Source organism: Podarcis bocagei, assembly GCF_964188305.1.
Source record: "Podarcis bocagei genome assembly, chromosome: 7".
NCBI classification, from domain to species: Eukaryota; Metazoa; Chordata; class Lepidosauria; order Squamata; family Lacertidae; genus Podarcis; species Podarcis bocagei.
In genome coordinates this window covers 24,191,031-24,214,845 of record NC_138132.1, presented here as the reverse complement: position 1 = coordinate 24,214,845, position 23,815 = coordinate 24,191,031, and the positions used below count along the sequence as shown (strand labels likewise).

The 23,815-nt window shown below is 44.6% G+C and overlaps 1 protein-coding gene and 1 long non-coding RNA gene across 8 annotated transcripts in view; one reads left to right on the top strand and one right to left on the bottom strand.

Annotated features, from left to right (window-relative positions):
- The window catches only part of PTPRU (protein tyrosine phosphatase receptor type U), a 378,319-nt gene that overhangs the window by 321,868 nt on the left and 32,636 nt on the right, over positions 1 to 23,815 (top strand). For 4 of the 7 annotated variants that reach the window (XM_081201863.1, XM_081201868.1, XM_081201866.1 and 1 more), the window contains 4 exons: positions 4,364 to 4,518; positions 15,465 to 15,600; positions 17,268 to 17,417; positions 18,456 to 18,629. In XM_081201863.1, the coding sequence (XP_081057989.1) occupies positions 4,364 to 4,518; positions 15,465 to 15,600; positions 17,268 to 17,417; positions 18,456 to 18,629 (615 nt within the window). Of the gene's footprint in view, positions 1 to 4,363; positions 4,519 to 15,464; positions 15,601 to 17,267; positions 17,418 to 18,452; positions 18,630 to 23,815 lie in introns of all 7 variants that reach the window. The other 3 variants (XM_081201862.1, XM_081201867.1, XM_081201865.1) reach the window with 1 other exon arrangement.
- Positions 3,988 to 23,815, bottom strand: part of LOC308591351 — a 539,976-nt gene continuing 520,148 nt past the window's right edge. Inside the window, exon 3 of the long non-coding RNA XR_014010128.1 lies at positions 3,988 to 4,037. This is a non-coding gene — a long non-coding RNA (uncharacterized lncRNA). The remainder of the gene's footprint in view (positions 4,038 to 23,815) is intronic.

The following is a 23,815-nucleotide window of genomic DNA, read 5'->3' as shown; positions in this document are numbered from 1 at the left end:
TACCTTCCCGGAAGGTGGGAACCGCCCCGAAATTGCCTTGTAATTCAGAGTATGCACAGAACCAGTGCACACACCTAGTATTTGTGTGTAGCCATTTCCTAGCCTGGGAGACTTTTGTCTGTTTTCAGTCTTCTCTTTTGGATCCCAAACCCTCTGCTCACTTTGGCATCCCCCTCTCACCAACCATGCTTGGTGCTCAGAATTCCTCCATCTGAATCTTCCTTGTTTATACACACTCTTTAGGTACTCCATTGAAGGACGTTCTCTCAGTAAATAGTGCCGCAGAACAGCCCTTTATTTACGTGGTCATTCTTGATGGTATAATTTCAGGCTAAGCGCCATGTAATTGCACAGGGAATGGACAATTATTTCTGTCTTCTAGACAGGAGCTGAAAGCTTCGTGGCAATTATTGAGCAGTTCTACTGTATCTCGAGACACCCACAACTGTAATTCACCCCCCCTCACCCTGTAATCTAGAGGAACGTTAAATCACAACCTTGTTACAAGTAAAGTACCCAAGTTCCGTCGGGATCTGGTTGCCTTGTAATCGTTCCAAGGCATTCCCGCAGCTCCAGTTTCAGGGAGAAGGACCACTTAATCAGTGGCCTGGGATTTCTCCACCAAAAAAGAGGATGGAACCTCCGAGCCAGTGTATTAAATCATGATACCATCTCAGCCAAGCTTAACAAAGATGCAATATCACACTATGATGAGTGATTTAGGGTGAAAGGAGATGTAGCCTCAAAAGGAGAGGACAGCATGACCTCCAGCCATGGGGTAATCCTGTGAATATGGCATAGATTAATCTGTCAATGTTGGTTTCTCTACGTTTCTCATTTTTTCAAAGCATAAGTTCAGTTCGCAATGTTTGCACATCAGCCTGCAGTTATTATTTGCTTGTTAAAACAATCTCACTTCGTCAGCCTTTTAGCGCTCGTTGTTCCTACTTTTGCATTCCGTTTGGCCCAGTCTACACATTTCTGGAAAGTGATTCCTCCCTAGCAATCTTTCCACTGAGATAGGTATTTTTGTATGCGGTGTACATATGCAACATTTCTTGGGTTGGAGAACTGCATCACAAAAATTCAGAGAAGTATCCATTTTGAAGGATAGATGCATTTCAGTCTGCGTATTTGTGGGGGGGGAGGAAAGTGTGACTTAAGGGTGGTTTGCATGAAAATTTTGAACTGAATCAAAGCTTCCTGGTTCTGCTGGGAGGGCAGCAACATGGGAAATACACAAACCTTTTCTGAGATGAATCTGCCAAAGTGAAGTCGTGGCACCTGGGTGGGAATTTTGATCAGGCAGCAATCCTGCCGTTAGAGCTGCTTCATGTCAGAAACCACTGTATTTATGCTCTTATCTCATGCTGCCTGTAATCATGAGCAAAATCTAGCACCTGTAATTGCTTTCCACTTGGCCTCATACCACACCGAAATCTAGAGAATTCCCTACAGCTTCTCCTACATCAATACTTAGATGTTCTGGGTACGTAGCAAGAGTTCTGGTAAATACAAGAGGTCCCCATCGGTGTTGGCATTCTGCCGGCTGTTGAAGATGCACCTGCTTAGACAAGTATTCCCTCGAACTTGAACTTTCCTGATTTGATTGTTTAAATTGCTCTTCAAATTGGTTTAACTGTTACGCTTTTTAACAGGATTGTTTTGTTGTGATTTTTTAAATTATGGATGTTCTTAACATATTGATGGAATTGTTTTGTTTTAGTTATGTATGAATCACATCATTGATTATTAACTTGCAAGCAGCTTAGAAACCACTCAGGTGTGTAAGCAGTATATTAATGAATGAATTAATATTAGGTGAGCATCCAAGGTCAACTTAATTTTGAGTGTGATAGCTGCTTGTTGCAGTGGTTAACATCTTTCATGGTGAACTTTATCATTTCCTCCAATTTTGAGAAAATGCAAATTCCAAGCTGCTGGATCCTGTTCAATAGCCTTCTGTTTAATTACAAAAAAAATCCCTCTATAATTGAGGAACCCTTTTTCCTTATGTGTTCATAAACTGTAATGAAGTCATGCTTCTGCAGCAAACCATATATAAATGGTGTGTCATGTTCAGAATTTGTTTTAAAGGGTTAGATTTAAATATTTATTTTACCTACTTATTTATTTCATTTATATGGAAGAGCTCAAGACAGTTTACATCACGGGTGTCAAACACAAGGCCCGCGGGCCGAATCCGGCCCGCCAGACTTCGTCATGTGGCCCGTGTAGCCGCCGGCGGCCACCAGCCTTCACCTTTTATTCTCGCTTTTTTTTTTTTACACAAGAAAGCCGCCTCTTCAGCGCATGCGCGGCAGCCTACAAGCCAGAGAATGTCCGCCCTCTAGCGGCGCCGGCCGTTCTACACAGGAAACCTCCACTTTACATGCATTCAGGAAACCACTTCCGTGGTTACAACCAGCCCTTTGAGGGTGACCAAACTGCTGCTGCGGCCCCCGATGAATTTGAGTTTGACACCCTGCCAGGGAGATAACGTCCATCTGAGCCCCAAGCCGGAGTTCTGGACGTCCATCGGCCTCCCGTAGTCACGCAGATCCAACAGTTAGGGGCACAAAGCCCTTGGAAATTCCTAGCCACATTCCTAGGCTGGTGCACCCTCTTTCAGCAGAAAGCACAGTCAAAAGCTTGCACCGCAGAAGAGCATAATTTACAGACTTTATTTAGCGTTTAACAGAACAAAAGAAAACGTGACCGTTCTGTGTCAGCATCTCTGTCCGACGGGCAAAACCGAAAGGAATATCAGAACATAAACATCCTGTGATCAGGACATGCGCAGACTGTTACAGAAAGCCTGCTCCCTTTTAAGGTGGAACGGAAATATCCTAACAGTTTACATGGTTGGTCCCTCCTCGTTTTGTCCTCACAACAACCCTGTGAGGTAGGTTAGGTTGAGAGAAAGTGATTTTCGCTGGTCACCCAGTGAAATTCATGGCTGAGTGGGGATTTGAACCCTAGTTCTAGTCCACCACTCTAGTCATTATACCACACTGCCACTTTTCTAACAACAAAGTTGAGCTCAGAGCAGCTAATAATGATAATAATAAACCTTGGCAAAAAAATAATAATCAATATAATCAAACAAACAAACACCATGGTAAATAAGCAAAGCAAGAACAAACAACTCAAGGAACAATGCAGTTCAATGAAAACCCATAATAATGTTAAAAGTAATGATTCTTAATGGTTAATTAGAGGTGGAATTGGGTGACCTGCCCTCAAAAGATGTGCTCACCCCATATTGCTGTTGTGATTTTATGTGATATTGGCTAGTCTTATTGATCAGGATATTTTTATTGCGGCCCACTTTGAGATTTATTTTTAAATGAAGAGCAGGCTATAAATTTCTCTAAGGAATAATGTAATGCATTGATAGCACTTTTAAACACAAGGCCAGGCAGTTGGGGACTCCAGAATGTAGCAAAGGAATTGGGATGATGAGAATTTTGGAAGCATTTTTAATGTTAACCTCCACCTTCCCGGGGAAACGTCCAGTGCCTAACTTACATATAAGCAAAACAAGCTATAGCTTAGGGCCCTACTCTCTGTTGGGATACTGCCAGGGAGACAAAGTCCATCATGGCCCCAAGCCGTCTGCCGGACGATCCATCGATCTCCCGTAGGCACGCAGTATCAGCAATTAGCGACATGAGTTTCTAGAAAATATCTTGCCACATTCCAGAGCTCATGCACACTCTATCAGCAGATAATGCACAGCAAAAGTCGCACTCAGGAGAGCATTATTTACAAGTTTTATTCAGCGTTGATCAGAACAAAGAAAGACACGACTGCCTGCGTCAGTGTCTCCAGACACAGAGAGAAAACGAAAGCAATAGAAACATAAACATCCTGTGAACAGGAAATTCGCAGACTCTGACTCACAAAGCCTGCTCCCTTTTAAGGTGGAACGGAAATATCCTAACACTCTCTTGGGCCCCCCCTAAAAAATAAAAAACAAACAAACCTGGATGTACATTTCCAAAATATAAGATAAAAAACAAATTAAATAAAACCTACATACAGCAACAGTGTTTGTGTTGTGTAGGCTCCTATGATGTAAGTAATGGGCCCCGCCTGCTGGCCTGTTCCCTAAAATATCACTGGTTTGCTCATTTCTATATATAGGGTGCCTACATTCTGCATGGACTGGTTGCATAAATTACCATATATTCAACACAAAAAACAGGGACAATTTGTTGTTGACAAAGGACAGCTGGACATATAAAGGGCCCCATGACCTTCAGTAGTTTAGGGCCTCATCAAACCTAAATCTGGCCCTGGAAACATCTGTAGGGCTAACCCTACTTTCTCTCTCCCTGTCCTCACCTCCTCCTTACAGAGGGGCTACTCAGCGAGGCATGAAGTAAAGCAGTTCCACTTCACATCATGGCCAGAACATGGGGTGCCTTACCATGCAACCGGGCTCCTGGCATTCATCCGCAGAGTGAAGGCCTCCACGCCTCCCGATGCAGGACCCATCGTTATTCATTGCAGGTAAGTTCAAGACTAGGGATGCAAGAAGGCATCATTCTCCATATCAGACGCAAGACTGTTTCTCTTCCTCTGGCGGTTCATCTTCTGCCCTAAACCACATTGTTCATATTGATGTCCACTGTGGCAAATTTGCATGCCTTATGTCATTATATATACTTAATCACATAAATTGCATGAAATATACAGTGGTACCTTGGGTTACAGATGCTTCAGGTTACAGACTCCGTTAACCCAGAAATAGTACCTCGGGTTAAGAACTTTGTTTCAGGATGAGAACATAAATTGCGCAGCAGCGTCATGGCAGCAGCGGAAGGCCCCATTAGCTAAAGTGGTGCTTTCGGTTAAGAACAGTTTCAGGTTAAGAACGGACCTCCAGAACGAATTAAGTTCTTAACCAGAGGTACCACTGCATTGCCATTATGTTAATCCACCCAATTCATTTCAATTTAAAGGAAACACAATGGGATGGGAAGCCATAATCAATTCCGTATTGTTTGTGGACTGAAAGCAACAATAGCAAGTACTGATCGTATTCACTGGATTGATTTTTGCTCTGGATGTGGATGGAATAAGCATTTTTCTCATCCATTGCTGTTTTTGTTGGAATTCCCCAACGTCCCTGATCAAGACAATTAGGAGCAACCATTAGTTTTTGCCTAATGCACATAGAGCCTTTTGTAATATAACTTGTAAAAATATACATTATGTTCAATAATGAGAGCACGAGGAGAGAATAATGAGCCTCACGATGAATAGGGTCCTCAGCTCATGGTTGAAAAAAGTCAGTGAAGAATTGGGGCATTACCTGCAAATTAGTAATAAGGAGATATCACAGAAAATGATGACTTTTGTCTTGGAAGCAGTGAAATGTCATCACAATTAAAAGAATGCCCAGCTGTGTGATTCTATGGATAATTGTGGGGTTTTTGATATAAAGTCCTTTGCTTAGATCACATCATCCAGTTTCTGTATCATACTTTAAAGATCAGTAAAATACAAAATTGGCTTTATTGCTGGGAGTGGTGGTGGAGACAGCTGAGGCAGGTAAAGAAACCAGTGTTTTATGGCTTGGGCTTTGGAGCTTAATGTCCCAGTAACCATTATCAAAGGTTAGCCCAGACACTGAGGTCCTCCTCTGATGGTCTTCTGCTGCTTCCCTCATGGCAAGAAGCCAAGTTACAGGGAACTAGGCAGAGGGCCTTCTTGATACTGGCACCCTCACTGTGGAATACACTCCCTTCAGGTGTCAAGGAGATAAAGAACTATACAACTTATAGAAGACATCTGAAGCTCTGTATTGGGAAGTTTTTAATGTTTGATGTTTTATTATATTTTATATATTCTGTAAGCTGCCAAGAGTGGCTGGGGAAACCCAACCAGATAGTCAGAGTATTATTATTATTATTATTATTATTATTATTATTATTATTATTATTATTATTATTTAGGAAGCTGGTCCACTATTTGTCCACTAGCTCAATTTTGCATGTTTTGGACTGGCAGTGGCTTCCCAGTATCTCAGATTGAGGTCTTTCCCATCGCATGCTACCTAGTCCCAAATCACACAGTGACTGGCCCAAAATCACACCCAACGAACTTCATGGCTAAGTGGGGGATTCAGACACCAGTCTTCCAGGTCCTAATCTGGCTCTACTCTAACTGCTAGGCCACGCTGCCATCCTCACAGTTACATGGCCTGCATGGCTACATTGGCTGTTCTGCTGAGACGGTGGAAGACCATGAATGTTGCACTCCTGGTCTTACACCTGCTCTTCTTCTTCTTTTGCTTGCAAAGCAGCCCCATGCTAGCACAGAACACAGCAGCAGCGCTGTTCCTCGCCGTTCTTTATAACTTCTGCATTCTGTGCTCTTTCTGTGCTAGATAAACAAGAAAGGACTGATGAATGAAAGCTGGGGAATTTCTCCTCATCACCACTTTTCTCCCTCCCTTTCTCTCGTCGATTGCTTCATCAGTATTCATTCATCAGGGACAACCAGTATAATTAGTTTCCCCAGCCTGTAATCATTGATAATCACAGCAAGTGATTCATCTGCCCCAGAAATTAGTATATGTACTAAGAAGGTCCAATGGAAAGGAGAAGTGGCTTCCCTTTACGGCATTTGGAATTTTGCTGGGGCTTGGATGGGTGGATCTTCGTTCAGGAGGAAATCTGTGGGGTCAGCTCTGTGCTACAGGCAAGCTTTCCCTAAGAAACAACAATCTGTCATGAATCTGCTTCTCTTGGCATGTGTGTGAGCGAGCTGGTTTTGTCTAAAGCAGGTCTGGGAAGGGACCTTGGCAGAAACCTTCTGGCTGCCATTGCAGGAATATATCGATGAATGAGATGTTGGCTGTGTTCATGCATAGTGCTAAACCATAGTTGAACATTATGTCCTCGTGTGCTTTCCCTTCCTCTCTCTTCCTCTGGTGCAGCTGTGAAGAAGGGATTTGGTTAGGTTTATTGTTTATTATTATTATTATTATTATTATTATTATTATTGTTGTTGTTGTTGTTGTTATTATTAAACTTATACACCGTCCTATACCCAGAGGTCTCAGGGCGGTTCACAACCAAATCACAACATATAAAATTAAACCAAAAGCAGTAACCCAATAACCCCGCCCCCAAAAAGCCACATTCTATATCAATAAGATAAACCAAAGGCCTGGTTAAAAAGGAATGTTTTTGCCTGGCGCATAAAGGTGTATAATGAAGGCACTAGGAAGACTTCCCTGGGGAGATCATTCCATAGACAGGGAGCCACTGCAGAGAAGGCCCGTTCGTGTGTTGCCACCCTCCGGGCCTCTCGAGGAGGAGGCACACGGTTCGTCTAAAATCAACCACCTTCAGCTAGTGCTTAATGGACAAATCACATCTAGATAATAATAGCAATAGTTAACAATAGATCCTAGTTGGGAGACAATGGTAAACTGTGGTTAGTTGAAAATGGAACCAAATGCCCCCCAGTCTCCCTTTGGAGGAGGAGAGTGGGATAGGGGAGTTTAGCTGTGTGTACCATTAAAATGGGACGTGGGTGGCGCTGTGGGTTAAACCACAGAGCCTAGGACTTGCCGATCAGAAGGTCGGCGGTTCAGATCCCCACAATGGGGTGAGCTCCCGTTGTTTGGTCCCTGCTCCTGCCAACCTAGCAGTTCAAAAGCACGTCAAGTGCAAATAGATAAATAGGTACCGCTCCGGCGGGAAGGTAAACGGCGTTTCCGTGCGCTGCTCTGGTTCTCCAGAAGCGGCTTAGTCATGCTGGCCACATGACCTGGAAGCTGCACGCTGGCTCCCTTGGCCAGTAAAGCGAGATGAGCGCCGCAACCCCAGAGTCCACCATGACTGGACCTAATGGTCAGGGGTCCCTTTCCCTTTACCTTTACCTTTACCTTTACCATTAAAATATGGTTTAACTAATTTAGCACTTCATGTGAACCTGACCTTTGCCCTACATTTCAGAAACCCCAGGCTACATAGAATTGTGGTTGGCAAATGATCAAGATGAAAACACAACAAATAACAGACCCCACTCTCATTCATTAAAGCCAACTTTTGACCCATGAATTAAAACGGGGTGAGGATTGAAACCCAGTTGTCTGCTTTACTATTCACTACTCTAAGCGCCACACCACACTAGATCTCAGCACTACTCTCTCTCAAAAACCATAAAAAAGCTACAAAGAAGGGTTGGAAAGCTTGGATAAATTCTATTTGTCTGGCACATTCTTCACTGTTGTTTAAAGAAAAGTAGGTATTGATTAAAAACAAAACAAGCCCCACAACATTAAAATATAATCACATCCAAGAACTACAATACATTTTAAAAAACCCACTTTTCAGGTGGCTTAGCCTTGACTCCCCAAAGCCTGCTGTAGCAAATGGGTCTTTCAATAAAAGATGTGCTCAGGCTTGGACTTGGTTGAGTTTCCAAAGGCCAAGACTTCTATCACAGGGAGACAGCCATCAAGAATGCATCTTCGCCTTCAGCATTCTAATTCATTGGAGCAGTAAAGGAACATATGGAAGAAGTTAGGCCAGCCTTTCCCAACATGGTATATTAGGAACAGAGGAAGACGCCTCATACTGAGTCAGACACATTGGTCCATCAGGCTTTCTCAACCTTGGCCCTCCAGATGTTTTTGGATGTGATGGCCTGGGAATCTGAGTCAGAAGCTGAATCTGAGGAGTCCCAGCCTGCACAGGAGTCCCCGCCTCCAGGGCCGGCTGAGCCGGGGCAGGGGGTTGCATCTGAAGGGCCTGCATCTGTGCCGGGTCCTCAGGAGCAGACACCAGATGTATCCACTCTGGCTCTGGAGGTGATTGAAGACCCATTGCCTGCTGGTGTGCCTCTCCCAGCCCTGTCAGGGGACGGTGAAGCTGCCCCTGGGTCCAGTATGTTCAGTTTCGGTTTCAGTTTCTGTTAATTGGTTCTCGTGGGAAACTTGCAGATTCTAGCTTCACCAATTAACTCCAGCTGGTGTCAATTTACTCTTGGCAGAAAGCCCAGGTCTGCTTGACCTAGAAACTACTCACTCTGATTGGTTAACGAGCAGCACTCAACTCTGTTATCTAGGGATTGCTAGCACAGTTTGATGTGAGGTGTGTTAGGAGTTAGAAGTGCTGTGTATGGTTATGAGAGAGAGAAAGAGAGGGTTTATTTTGCTTTTATTTGTATGCAGAAACTCTGCTGGTTTTATTTTTTCCTTTTAATAAATCCTGTAAATAGTTATTCTGAGTCTAGCTGAGTAGTCATTACTGCCGCAACTAGCTTCTTCGCTGTGCAGGAAAACTCTGCTACGTTTGGGCTAAAGCCAGTAGGGCTATGCCTGACACTCCAAAGTTCCATGAGGTTATGGGCATTGTGCTGCCAGCCTGAGTTGTGGTGGTGTCAGCATCAACGGCGTTGGTTCCAGTAGTTCCAGAGGTTGTTGTTCCGGGCTGGTTCCTGACCGTGGTGAGCTGGTGACGCAGCGGACAGAAGGACAACAGCTGCAGCGTGTGAGTGCTGGGTGCTGTGGTTCCTGTTTTCTCTCTCGGTGGTCGTGAGTAGCTGGTTCCGGGTTCCAGGGACATCGCTCTCAAGATGGCCTCACAACCAGTTCAGATGGCTTTTGAGCGTCTGAATGACTCCAATTACTTGCTGTGGTCAGAACGCATGCAGGCAGTGCTGCAGAGGGATCGTCTCTGGCAAGTGGTGAGTAAGTTTCCTACGAAGCCTGATGATGAAGACCTCGATAAAGACCAAAGAGCAAGGGCCACAATTGTCTTGGGGCTGGAAGATTCCCAGTTGCCATATGTGAGGGGAATCAAGACAGCTAGAGGTGTGTGGCAAGCACTTAAAGAACTCCATGTGCGTGAGACAGCGGTTTCCAAGCTGTTCATTCGCAAGGCATTGTACAAGGCAATGTTACAGCCTGGGGTTACAATGCAGGAACACCTACACAGTTTACAGTTAAAGTTTGCTGCGCTACAGGAAAGAGACTGTGCACTAGACCAGCAGGAGAAGGTGGCTATTATTTTGAGTTCTCTCCCGGAAAGCTGGGATAATTTAGTTTTGTCTCTAGAAGGCATGCAGGAGCATGATTTATCAGTCAGTTACGTTACTGGGCGTTTGATTGAAGAATGGCAGAAGAGGCAAGAAAGGTCGTTGGCTGCAGAGGCTTCTACTGGTGGGCGGTTTGGAAGGAGTTCTCATGCCGTGCCAGAGGTGAAGCAAAAGCAGCGTACCGGTGAGGAGTCAGCGTTTGCTGTTAGGCGTTGTTTCCGATGTGGGTCTTCAGCGCATCTAAAACGACAGTGTCCGGAGTTGGTCAAGTCTCAGTTGCCGGTGCAGGAGCAGAGACGAGATCAGCAGCAGCAGCAGCGTAAAAAGAAATTCTTCAAACGAAAACAGTCGGCTCAGCTGGTGACCGGCGAGGTCAAGATTGCTGATGAGAAACAAGCGGTCTGGGTGGTCGATTCGGGAGCGTCTCGCCACATCGTGAATTCAGATGAATTGTTTGTTTCCAAGAACTCAGCACAGCGCAGCCAGGTGGCTCTAGCAGACGGAAGTACTTCCGAAGTGATTTCGGGGGGTGCAGTTTTTGTTCCTTGTCTTCGTGAATGCCTGCAAAATGTACTTTGTGTACCGTCATTAAGGAGCAATCTGATGTCTGTAGATTGTTTGCTAAAAGCTGGGTTTAAAGTGTATTTTGAAGGAGACAGTTGCATTATTAAGAAGGCTGGTGAGATTTTAGGCACTGCTAAGTCAGAGGGAGGCTTGTTTTGGCTTAAAGCAGGATCTCAAGTTGCAGCAGTAGTCAGTAAATCTCAGCCTGCAGTGAATAACAAAGCTATACATGACAACTGTGTGCACTTATTGCATAGGAAAATGGGGCATGCTTGCTGGAAAAGTGTACTAAAAATGTCTGAATTGGCTGATGGGGGTAATTTAAAGAGTTGTAACAAGTACCTTGATTGTAATGTGTGTAAAAAGGTTAAAACCCACAGAGTCTCTTACCCCAGAAGTGACAGAGTTAGTGAGTCACCGCTACAGCTGGTTCACATGGACGTAATTGGTCCATTTGCTGTAAGCAGGGGTGGATCGCGCTTTTCACTAACAATTGTGGATGACGCCACGCGTTACTCTTGGGTTTTTCCCATGAAAAATAAGGGTGACGTGTTCACTAAGTTTAAAGGCTGGGTGGCATCTGTGGAAAGATTTCTGTCCATTAAACTCAGAAGGATTCAGACGGACAGAGGTGGCGAATTTATGTCAAATGCCTTTAGAGATTGGTTACAAAAGCGTGGCATTGGGCATAGAAAAACGAATGTTTTTTCCCCAGAGGAGAATGGCGTTGCAGAGCGAAAAAACAGATCTTTACAAGATATGATGTTTGCCATGCTTGATGATGCTAATTTACCCATGTCTTATTGGGGGGAGAGCATGCTCACCGCGTGTTATCTCCAAAACAGGCTCTTTCACCAAACAATAGGTACAACCCCGTACTTTAAATTGTTTCAGAAAAAACCCAAAATTGACCATTTGCATGTGTTTGGATCAAAAGCCTGGGTATTAATTCCGAAACAAATGAGGAAGAAGGGAGATCCTAAGACCAAACAGTTAGTGTTTGTGGGTTACCAGGAGCTGGGAAAAGGTTTCCGCTTTGCTGAAGGGACGAATGGCATTGTGATCTCCAGGAATGCCAGTTTTTGTGAACATAGTGGCTGGGAGAGACTACATGCCAATACTGAGGTTTGGTTTGAACCTTCCCAGGAGCTTCATGACTCTGAAAGTAGACACAGAGAATCAGAGTCTGAGGGGGAGGAAAGTTCAGATAAGAGCTCTCAGGAAAGTGAAGTTAGCCAAAGACCAGTTGCTAAGCAACAAAAGAGAGGTCGTAGTTCTGAGGAGGAAAGTGGGTCAGAAGAAAAATTTTCTCCCAGAAGATCTAAAAGACAAAACAAAGGAGTGCCTCCAGTGCGTTTTTCCCCAGATACTGCAAATGTGTTTAGTGTAAGTGCAGAACCCAAGAGTTTTCAGGAGGTGTTAAAGTTACCAAAAGAGGAGGCAGAGCTCTGGAAACAGGCAATGGAGGAAGAGATGTCCTCTCTAAATGAGCACAAGGTTTTTACACCAGTAGCAGCGCCTGAGGGGGCAAAGATTGTAGGCTGCAGGTGGGTGTACAAAAGACTTAGGCCTGGTTAGGACATATCTAGAGTTGGAAGTGTGCTGGGCCCAAGATGGCAGCTGCCTAATTAGTCAGCAGAACAAAGTTAAACAACTACTGACTACATACAGGATGCAGGATTGCAAAGGGGCAGCGGTGCCTATGGATCCAGGTTTCATAAAAACACTCCATATAGATGAGAGTCCTGAATTTGAACATCCTGATGTATATCACTCTGTAATTGGAAGTTTATTGTATATAGCACAGTGGTCCAGACCTGATATTAGCTATGCAGTAGGCATATTAAGTAGATTGGTCTCAAAACCCACACTAAATGCCTGGAAAGGGGTAAAACAAGTTCTGAGATATCTCAAACAGACAATTGGCTATATGTTACAATTAAATTCTTCAGAGGATGAAATGTTGAGTTGCTACTGTGATAGTGACTGGGGAAATTTGCCAGATAGAAAATCTGTCACAGGACTAGTCATAATGGTCGGTGGAGCTTTAATCAGCTGGCGGTCACGCAAGCAAGACATTGTAAGTGTGTCATCAACGGAATCAGAGTACGCCGCATTGAGTGAATTGTGCAACGAGGTGATTTATTTCAAGCATTTGATGGCAGATTTAAATGTGAATTGTGGAGAACCAGTACAAGTTTACATTGATAACCAAGCTTGTATAACCTTAAGTAAAACAGAGGGTTTCAAATCGCGTTCCAAACATATCTCTGTAAAATACCAAAATGTACGTTGCTGTGTACAAGACAATGTAATCACCTGTACTTATGTGTCAAGTGAAGAAAATGTAGCAGATGTGTTAACTAAACCATTGGCAAAGATAAAGAACAAGCGAATGTGCAAGGGTTTAGGTTTGCTGGAAAAATGATCTCCTACATAGGTGTATTTGGAGTTAATTGTTCAGCAGAATCTGTGAGGGGGTGTTCAGTTTCGGTTTCAGTTTCTGTTAATTGGTTCTCGTGGGAAACTTGCAGATTCTAGCTTCACCAATTAACTCCAGCTGGTGTCAATTTACTCTTGGCAGAAAGCCCAGGTCTGCTTGACCTAGAAACTACTCACTCTGATTGGTTAACGAGCAGCACTCAACTCTGTTATCTAGGGATTGCTAGCACAGTTTGATGTGAGGTGTGTTAGGAGTTAGAAGTGCTGTGTATGGTTATGAGAGAGAGAAAGAGAGGGTTTATTTTGCTTTTATTTGTATGCAGAAACTCTGCTGGTTTTATTTTTTCCTTTTAATAAATCCTGTAAATAGTTATTCTGAGTCTAGCTGAGTAGTCATTACTGCCGCAACTAGCTTCTTCGCTGTGCAGGAAAACTCTGCTACGTTTGGGCTAAAGCCAGTAGGGCTATGCCTGACACTCCAAAGTTCCATGACAGTAACCCTACAGCCTCTCCTGAGCTGCAGAGGCTCAGGGCAGAGAGGCGGAGGGAACTAAGTGCTCTCAGGAGGAGTGCTCGCCTTAAGGCCAGGAGAGGCAGGTCATCTGTGGACTGGGACCACCACCCCGGCCTCAGAGAAGATAAAGGCCAGTCAGCCCGGTCCCAGGTTGCGGGAGCAATAACGTTGGAAACCTGTTTCTGCCAGCACCCAGACCTGTTTTTCCGGAGTTCCCAACCACGCCCGGCTTCTTGCTTTGGACCCCGCTTCCCTCTTGGTGGACAGTCTCCAGACCCTCAGCCCAGGACCGGACTTTGACCACGCCTCACAGTAACCCCCCCCCTGGGACCAGCACATTGGCCTACAACTCCCATGATCCCTATCTAGCAGGACCAGTGGTCAGGGATGATGGGAATTGTAGTCTCAAAACATCTGGAGGGCTGGGGTTGAGGAAGCCTGAGTCTACATTGACTGGCAGCAAGTCTCCAGGGTTTCAGTTTGGGACTCCCACCCCTACCAGAAGATGTTGGGAACTGGGTGTGGGACTTTCTGCATACTCTACCACTGAGCTGCTCCCCTTCCCCGTTATTTGCTTGGGCAATTTATTTGCCACTTACATTTCAGCAAGTTTACAGCATAGATGAACACATCAGAAATAAAAAGTACAAAAAAGACCAGCAAATTTCCGCATTCTGGAAGGCACAGTCAACAACTAAATGGAGCATCCTCTTTAGCATAAAAATAAACATTACACATAAAAATCAGCTGCAAAATTGCAAGGAAAATTCCAGATAGCGAAACACAGCAGACAGCTAAACAATATATCCTCAGAATATCAGGAAATAGAATATTACAAATGAAAATCAGCTAAGAAGTATGAATTCCACATTTTTAAATAACATGATTGGCAATCAGGTAAAATAAAAATCAGCTCACTCTTCCCACTCCTCAATATGCCACATCAATTGTACAATCAAACAGACCAACCCAACTGAATTCCCAACCCCTTATATAAGCAATAAACAAAACTTATTCTAAACGTAGCTAAAAAATACATCCCAGTCAGTCTCACTCCAGTATACCCTTAACATGATCAAAACACATTAACACTATAAATCAGTGGTTCCCAAAACAGTTGGTGGAATTGTCGGGGGTTGGGTGGGGTGCTGGAGGTATAAATGACTATCAGATGTTGAAAAGCTGGTGTCACTGGATCAAGTTTATCAATTTTGTTGAATTAATTAAACTAAATAGTTTAATTAATAGTTTGAATAAATGTGAAATCCATTGTTCCTGTTTTGAATGTTGTATTATTATCTTCCTTTTGTGAGTAATGCTCTTTATAGGGTATGGTAGGGGGCACTGGGGAAGAATTTATGGAACCAAGGGGGCCAAGCCTGAAAATGTTTAGGAATCACATCTCTAAACCAACATACAGCGGTACCTCAGGTTAAGGACTTAATTCGTTCCGGAGGTCCGTACTTAACCTGAAACTGTTCTTAACCTGAAGCACCACTTTTGCTAATGAGGCCTCCTGCTGCTGCCGCGCCGCCAGAGCACAATTTCTGTTCTCATCCTGAAGCAAAGTTCTTAACCTGAAGCACTATTTCTGGGTTAGCGGAGTCTGTAACCTGAAGCATATGTAACCTGAAGCGTATGTAACCCGAGGTACCACTGTACTCAAACTTACTATTCTATCACACCCCCAAGCCACATTGCCCACACTCTGCAACCAACATGGTGACCTCCATCATCCTTGACCATTGGCCAGGCTGGGTGGGGTTGATGGGAGTTCAGAAAAATAGGAAGAGAAGGTACCGGGTTGGAGAAAGCTGTGTTATGCTTAGGCATTTAAGAGTCTACCATCCTCTCCTTCCACATCCACAACCCTCTGCAGTGCCGGCACAGGGAGGACAGGCTGTTACATCGTCTTGGACGTGATGCTGGATATGGCTGAGTGTGAGGGTGTTGTAGACATTTACAACTGCGTGAAGACACTATGCTCACGGAGGATCAACATGATCCAGACCGAGGTGAGATTTGGACATGGGGTGTATGGTCCCAGCCGGGACAGGGATGGACTGTGGGTTATCATAATGACATGTTTAACATGCAAAGCAGCATCCCGTGGGTTCATAAAATGACAATCACTTGGTTTTCATCTGCCTTGCACCAACTTCCTGTTCTGCTAAGGCCCCAGTAAGATTGGATCCTCTTCTTTCTTTTGCTGTGTAATTTCCATGTTCTCCTGCTGGGGAACCCAAATTATTATCACTCTTCAAGCATTCTGAATCCTCTGTCCCAACAATTCACTGCTATAACGTGCTACAACATCCTGGCCATGTTCAGGCATCACACTAAGTTGTAGTTTAACCTAGTTATAGCCAACATGGCACCCTCCAGATGTTGTTGGACTACAATTCCCATCATCCATGACCACTAGTCATGCTGGGGCTGATGGGAGGGCAGCACATTAGCTACCACTGGTTTAGTGTGACATGAAAAACCTTAGGCCTCAAGTTCCCTTGTTTCAAACAAACCAAAGCTAACATTACTTACAGTGTGCTGCTTCAGGCAAAATGGCAAAACTATAGTTTAGCAAATGAAAGGGACCCAGCCCTATTTGTTGGAGTTCAGTCCAGCTTTAAGGATGCTTTAAGCCACCTCAAAAAATATCTTAGTGTGGTAGCATATAAATATAAGGCTGTGCACTGTCCATTTTACATCCACTCTATGGCCCTGATCCATGGCTCCCCAATCAGGGAGAGCACCTACAACACCCTGGATCTGGGTCTGAATTAGTGCATGGGGGAGGGGCTAATGTTTAGGTGTGTTCCCCCCCCAAAAGCTTGACTTAAACACACAGCTGGAAGGAGAAGGAGATGTTGCATTTTACTCCCATAGTCAATTCTTCAGGGCTTCTCCAAGAAGCTGCTTTTGCAAATGGGTATCCTGCACCACGAGGGACGTGGGTGGCACTGTGGGTTAAACCACAGAGCCTAGGACTTGCTACTCAGAAGGTCAGCAGTTCAAATTCCGCTGTGGGGTGAGCTCCCATTATTCAGTCCCTGCTCCTGCCAACCTAGCAGTTTGAAAGCACGTCAAAGTGCAAGTAGATAAATAGGTACTGCTCCAGTGGGAAGGTAAACAGCATTTCCGTGCGCTGCTCTGGTTCGCCAGAAGTGGCTTAGTCATGCTGGCCACATGACCTGGAAGCCAATAAAGCGAGATGAGCGCCGCAACCCTAGAGTCAGCCACGACTGGACCCTTTACCTTTATCCTGCACCACACCGAATCAGTGCATAGCGCTCATTTGCAAAATGCAGTAAAGCTGCTTGAAAAGGAGGTTCCTATACCATGCAGCATCAATTCTATGGTGCTGCTTCAGGGATGGGCCTCAGACATGAAGGCTCCCACCTTCTCCTGGGAAAATGCAGCCAGTAGTCAGGGTTTTCAAAGGGTTTTCCTGCCCAATGCCTGCCTCTCATTTCTATCTGGTGCCCTGGCAGCCATAGTTCACTCCTGGCCATCCAAGCCAACAAGTCGTAGTCCATGCCTGTCTGCACTTGACTCATCTGATGCCTAACACCCTCCTAATATTCCTGTTTTGGCTGAGGCCTTGGACCTCAACCAAATCTGGTGAATGATTTCAATTGCATAAATCGATAACCATTTAAACTTTCATTCCCTTCTCCTGAAGGAGCAATACGTCTTCATCCACGACGCCATCTTGGAAGCCTGCCTGTGTGGAGAGACCAGTATCCCTGTCAGTGAATTCAGGCCCACATACAAAGAGATGGTCAGGATAGATCCTCAGAGCAACTCGTCACAGCTGCGGGAGGAGTTCCAGGTGAGTCCATGAAAGCTGAAGGCTTCTTTGAACCAAAGAGACTTTCTTCAAGTGCACATTTATGATGAGCTTTTGGACCCAGGATTGCTAATAGCAAGAGCCCAGTATAGCCTAGGCATGCATCTTTTGTGATAACCAGGAACACAGAGATGGAAGAGACCATTGGGGTCTTCTAGTCCAACCCCCTGAAGTGCAGGAATCCTTTGCTCAAACTGGGCCTTGAATCCACCACCCTGAGAGTAAGAGTCATTAGTTGAGGATGTCACCTTATTTCCAGGCAAGGACACAGAACTATGTTACTAGCAAATGTTCAAAGCTTTTCCCAGAGTGGAGGTGCAAGGATTGGACAAAAGCTTTCACGTCTTGAATTTCTGCTTGCCATGCAGTTGCTGAGGGCGTGAGTATAGCTCCTGCCAGCCTAGCAGTTCAAAAGCATGCCAGTGCAAGTAGATAAATAGGTATCACTGTGGCGGGAAGGTAAACGGCTTTTCCGTATGCTCTGGCTTCTGTCATGGTATTCTGTTGTGCCAGAAGCGGTTTAGTCATGTTATGTATTCAGGCCACATGACCCGGAAAGCTGTCTGTGGACAAATGCCGACTCCCTCGGCCTGAAAAGCGAGATGAGCGCCGCAACCCCATAGTCGCCTTTGACTTGAGTTAAATGTCCAGGGGTCCTTTACCTTTACCTGAAGGTGTAGGAGTTTAGGAAGGAAAAAGAGAAAAATGACAATTCTGTTTTTGGGAGGCTGGATGGAGGATGGAGAAGGGTGTGGGTGGGTGTGGGTGGGTTTAAAATTAGCCAAAAGTACAAAGGTAGAATTTGCATTCATTGCTCCACCCACTTTTGCCTCTACTTCCGCCCACCATTGTCACATGAGCCCCCCTGAATGTTAACAAGAAGGGAATGTAGCCCTGGGGCTAAACAATGTTCCCTCCTCCTGATATAAAAGAAGGGTGCCTGTTTATTGTGCCTCTTAAATTTCTCCTGACTCTGAGATTATGAAATGCTGCCTGACCTGGTTTCCTTGTGTCCAGCAGACTCTGAATTCCGTAACACCCCACCTGGATGTGGAGGAGTGCAGCATCGCCCTTCTGCCGCGCAACCGGGAGAAGAATCGCAGTATGGACGTGCTGCCTCCAGACCGGTGCCTCCCCTTCTTGATCTCCATGGACGGAGACAGCAACAACTACATCAACGCGGCCTTAACCGATGTAAGTGCATTGCCGGGGTGTTATGGGCGGGGAGTTGAAACGGAGGAGGCCAAGCCCCTCTCTATCCTGCACCTGATAAGGTTCAAGCTGCCACATTCAGGCTCCGAAGCCGTTGAATGGGAACATGGAATCAGGACCTGCCTTTCAAAGACTGAAAAGAAAGTTCAAAATGCAAAGTTTTCTAAGTAAGCAACTAGATAAAGGTCTAGAGATACTTTCGGAAAACGCACAGTTGTTGTCTCATCCAGGCTATAATTAAAATGAGTTATATTTTAATTGGCCTTTGGCTGATTAATATTTTTGCGCTTTGAATTGTGTTTGGGAGGGTTATTGTTTCATTTTGTTTCTGTTCTAACTATTTATTTGTGCTTTTATCCTGTATTTTTATATTGTGAACTGCTCTGAGATCTTCAGATGAAGGGTGGTATTATAATAGAATAACACAACATAACATAAAACATAACATAACATAACAACATAACATAACATAACATAACATAACATAACATAACATAACAACATAACATAACATAACATAACAACATAACATAACATAACATAACACTACGTATTTACAGCAGAGATGAAATGAAAGTTTTGCATTCAAAATGGCAGCTGAGATGAAGTGGAAACTGTCCCCTGCAAATTTGAGGGGACTGGAAAAATTCTAGAATTTATTTGGAGCTAGGAGCTTTTCCAGACGAGTAGCTGCTTCCTGCTCTCTCTCTCTCTCTTTTTCAAATGTGGTTTGGAACTCCTCCAGCAATGCCTCCCATAATAACTCACTATGATTATAATTTAGTGTCTAATATACTGTTTTTTCTTGTTGAGAACTGAAACCTATTCAGCATGCACCCGTATTTCCCAGGAAGGATATATGCTCCTTTACAGCCTGTAGATTGATTTGGAATCAAACATCCTCTAATCAAAAGGGGTATAACTCAGTGGCAGAGCAAGTGCTTTGCACACACAAGTTCTCAGCTACAATCCTCGGCATCTCCAGGTAGGGCTTAGCGTCGCTGCCAATCACCGTAGACAATGCTGAGCTAGATGGAACAGTGGTCAGACTTGATATAAAGCTATGCCCTTTAGAGAGTTTTGGCTGATGGCTCCATCTGTCTGAGAATATAACAGAAGCCAGTACAAAGACATTAAACACTGGTCAGTTAAGTGGCTGGGACACCGTATTTTCTTCTACTTTGGGAGCACTTATCAGAGAGGGGCTGTGGCCTTGCATGTGAAATGACCCAGGTTCAATCTCTGCCATCTTCTCCAGTTAACAGGATCAGGTAGACCTTTATTTCTCCCAAGAGCTTCTGTCAGTCAGAATTGACAACACTTGCTTAGATGGATGGATAGTCTGATAATGGGCAGCTGCCTATGATCTTCTCTGCTCTTCCTAGACATTTCTGTGCTGTGTGATTTGATTTTTCAGTTTCAGTTCTTTTGGCTCACTTTGTCTTTTCACCTGTTCCTTAAAAAGAGACACAAAGCACATTCTAGTCTCTCTCTCTCTCTCTCTCTCTCTCTCTCTCTCTCTCTCTCTCCCCCCCCCCCCCAAGAGAAGACAGTGATGTAAATTCAGCAACCACTCCTTGAACAATTCTACCTCTCTCTTCTCTCTCCTCCCCCGCGGTCCCTTTTTCTTTCCAAGCCAGGGGAAATAAAATCCATTATGCATAGAAGTTCCTTTGCAAGTGCACGGGCTGAACTGACACACCGTGTTATTGTAAATATGTCTAACAAAGAGCAGGGAGAAGAGGGAGTCAGGAGCATCCGAGCTGAACACTGCCACTGCGCTCCCATCTCAGGAGCGTGCCGCAAAACCGAGAATTAAGTGGTAGCAAGGCAGAGGGAGCAGATAAGCTTTTCATTCTCTCCCACCACACAGATGTTGGGATGGGGAGTGGGAGTGGTGTTGGTCCACATTTTAATTCCCATTTCCATAACTGCGCTTCCAGGAGCAATGTGCAAAAGAGAAGATCCGTTATCCTTCGAAATTCACACATCTATGAATTTTGCAATGCAGTTTTGTGAGAGAGAAAAAACATAGATTAGGGAAAAGTGTGCATTTGTATGAGCACATGAACATGCATTCTGGGTGCAGAAAATCGCTTGCAGAAATGTGCATATTGGGCAGAATTTTGCACAAGCCTCTGCCTGTTAGGATAAATTCACATTAAAAATGCATATGAATTTTCATGTGGACTCTTTTTAAAAAAAATTTAAAAAATCACAAACTGATGAGGAAATGTGGAGAAACTAAGTGAACTTAGAACTTGAAAAGTGGGGAAATGAGAGAATTAGAAATGGACAGATAGCATAGGTTAAACAAGTGGGCATGGGAATCATGCCAGCTCAGTCTGCCCATGGTTTGGCTGTACTCCACTGGCTTCACCCCCAATTTCCATATGTCTAACAGGAAGTCCATAATATATGTACATCAGCAACCCCCAAGGTTAGGGACTTCAGTCAGCCAGGGTTTCCAGCTCTGTGGACTGCCTATGTATGTTCTGTGCTCTCAGGTCCTGATTATTCATGTATTTCTATCCCTGCTTTTCCCAAGTTGGGTTTCAAGGTGGCTCAGAATTCCCCCCCGAAAATATCATTTAAAATAAAAAGAAACTAGTTGAAAACAATTAGTAAACTCCAATGAAACACATTCAGGACTAGCATTCATCTCTTCATCCTGGAGAAGAGTGACTAGTGGGGTGCCACAGGGTTCTGTCTTGGGCCCGGTCTTATTCAACATCTTTATCAACAACTTGGATGATGGACTCAAGGGCATCCTGATCAAATTTGCAGATGACACCAAACTGGGAGGGGTGGCTAACACCCCAGAGGACAGGATCACACTTCAAAACGACCTTGACAGATTAGAGAACTGGGCCAAAACAAACAAGATGAACTTTAACAGGGAGAAATGTCAAGTATTGCACTTGGGCAAAAAAAATGAGAGGCACAAATACAAGATGGGGGACACCTGGCTTGAGAGCAGTACATGTGAAAAGGATCTAGGAGTCTTGGTTGACCACAAACTTGACATGAGCCAACAGTGTGACGCGGCAGCTAAAAAAGCCAATGCAATTCTGGGCTGCATCAATAGGAGTATAGCATCTAGATCAAGGGAAGTAATAGTGCCACTGTATTCTGCTCTGGTCAGACCTCACCTGGAGTACTGTGTCCAGTTCTGGGCACCACAGTTCAAGAAGGACACTGACAAACTGGAACGTGTCCAGAGGAGGGCAACCAAAATGGTCAAAGGCCTGGAAACGATGCCTTATGAGGAACAGCTAAGGGAGCTGGGCATGTTTAGCCTGGAGAAGAGGAGGTTAAGGGGTGATATGATAGCCATGTTCAAATATATAAAAGGATGTCATATAGAGGAGGGAGAAAGGTTGTTTTCTGCTGCTCCAGAGAAGCGGACACGGAGCAATGGATCCAAACTACAAGAAAGAAGATTCCACCTAAACATTAGGAAGAACTTCCTGACAGTAAGAGCTGTTCGACAGTGGAATTTGCTGCCAAGGAGTGTGGTGGAGTCTCCTTCTTTGGAGGTCTTTAAGCAGAGGCTTGACAACCATATGTCAGGAGTGCTCTGTTGGTGTTTCCTGCTTGGCAGGGGGTTGGACTCGGTGGCCCTTGTGGTCTATTCCAACTCTGTGATTCTATGATTCTATTAAAATACCAATTGCCTTGATAGCAGCCCATTTGTCAACATCATTTGCACCTATTTTTCAAATACAGTGGACCCTCTAGTTATGTACCCCTCTGGAGAGGTAACTTTTGGGTTACGAACGCGGCAACACCAGAAGTGTATACTTCCAGGTTTTGCCCCGCACGCATGTGCAGAAGCACTCTACACACTTCGTGCATGCTTATAATAGCACAGCTAAGCCAAGACTCCAAAACACTAAAAGCCACTTGTGGACTCAGGGCTGGCCCAAGACATCTTGCTGTCTGAGGCTATAGTGACCCACCCCATTCCAGACATCAAGTAGAATACTGTAATGGTTCTTTCTTTGACATTAGTGATGGGATATTGTCTTCCACCATGACTCAAGAAGTAGGCTGTGGAGTGCTAGACAGACTGCACAGCACCCACAGCTCAGGCCTTGGAATGTCTCATTACCATATCCAGCCCATCAGTATCTACTGCCTGAGGCGACGGCTTCACTCTGCCTAATGGTAGGGCTGACTTTATTTGAACCTGTGCTTTTGGCAGGCCTGCTCATGAGATAAAAAACATGCCTCTTCAGGCTTTCAGATCACATCTTCCCATACAATGGAGCCCATCTAGAATGAGCACATTTTTTCACAATCCTTTTATCCATATGATATGGCCAGCTGCAGCACTTTATGCAAACGAGTAAAATTCACAATGCCGGTTTTCAGGTAAAAGGGAAAATAAAAGTAGATGGGCTAAATTAATCAGTGACCTGCTTCAATTAGCCAGAGAGGTCAGTTTGGTGGGGGGGAGAGAGTGTTCTGAAAGCCGACAGTGACGTAAAACTTCCAAGGAAATGGAATAATCAAGGGTAAAGGGCTTCCTCTGTAGGTTTATCTCTTGCCATCAAAGCACGAAAGGATTTGATTAGATCATGATGTGCTATATCCTTATTCACTTTCCAGAATCATCAGGGGCCGCCTTTCAAATCATCCCCTTCTTTTACTTGTGTGCCCTATGGCATTTTTGTAAATAACTTGGGCACAACAGGGAGTTGACCATTTGATTCATGGCCACTTTTAACTGGGCACCGTCGTAAATCTAGGCTTAGGCCTGGAACAAAAGTTCCGGTCAAACTGTGGCTTCAGGGTTCTTAGGTCTGTACCTCAGGCTCATTTGCTCCATCCTCAGAAGGGCACCCACAGTGCCAGTGCTGCAGTCTCTGCCATTTCCCAATGGTATTGTTGGCAGATTAAAATGCCAACAGCCACTGCTACTTAGGCAGTCAGGAATATAGAGGGCAGGTGGATAGATGGGCTCAGAATCAGCAACTTCTTAGGATCATAGGTGCTAGTACCAGGCCTCTCTTCCTTCTTTCACACACTTCAGTTTCCTCACTTCCTGGATTGTGATAACGATAGTGTATTCTGGTAAGCTAAGATCCCTGCAAATATGCATTTGCTTCCAAAAGAGTCTTGTGGAGCAGAAGTAGGATTACTCTGGCTGTTCATCCTAACCC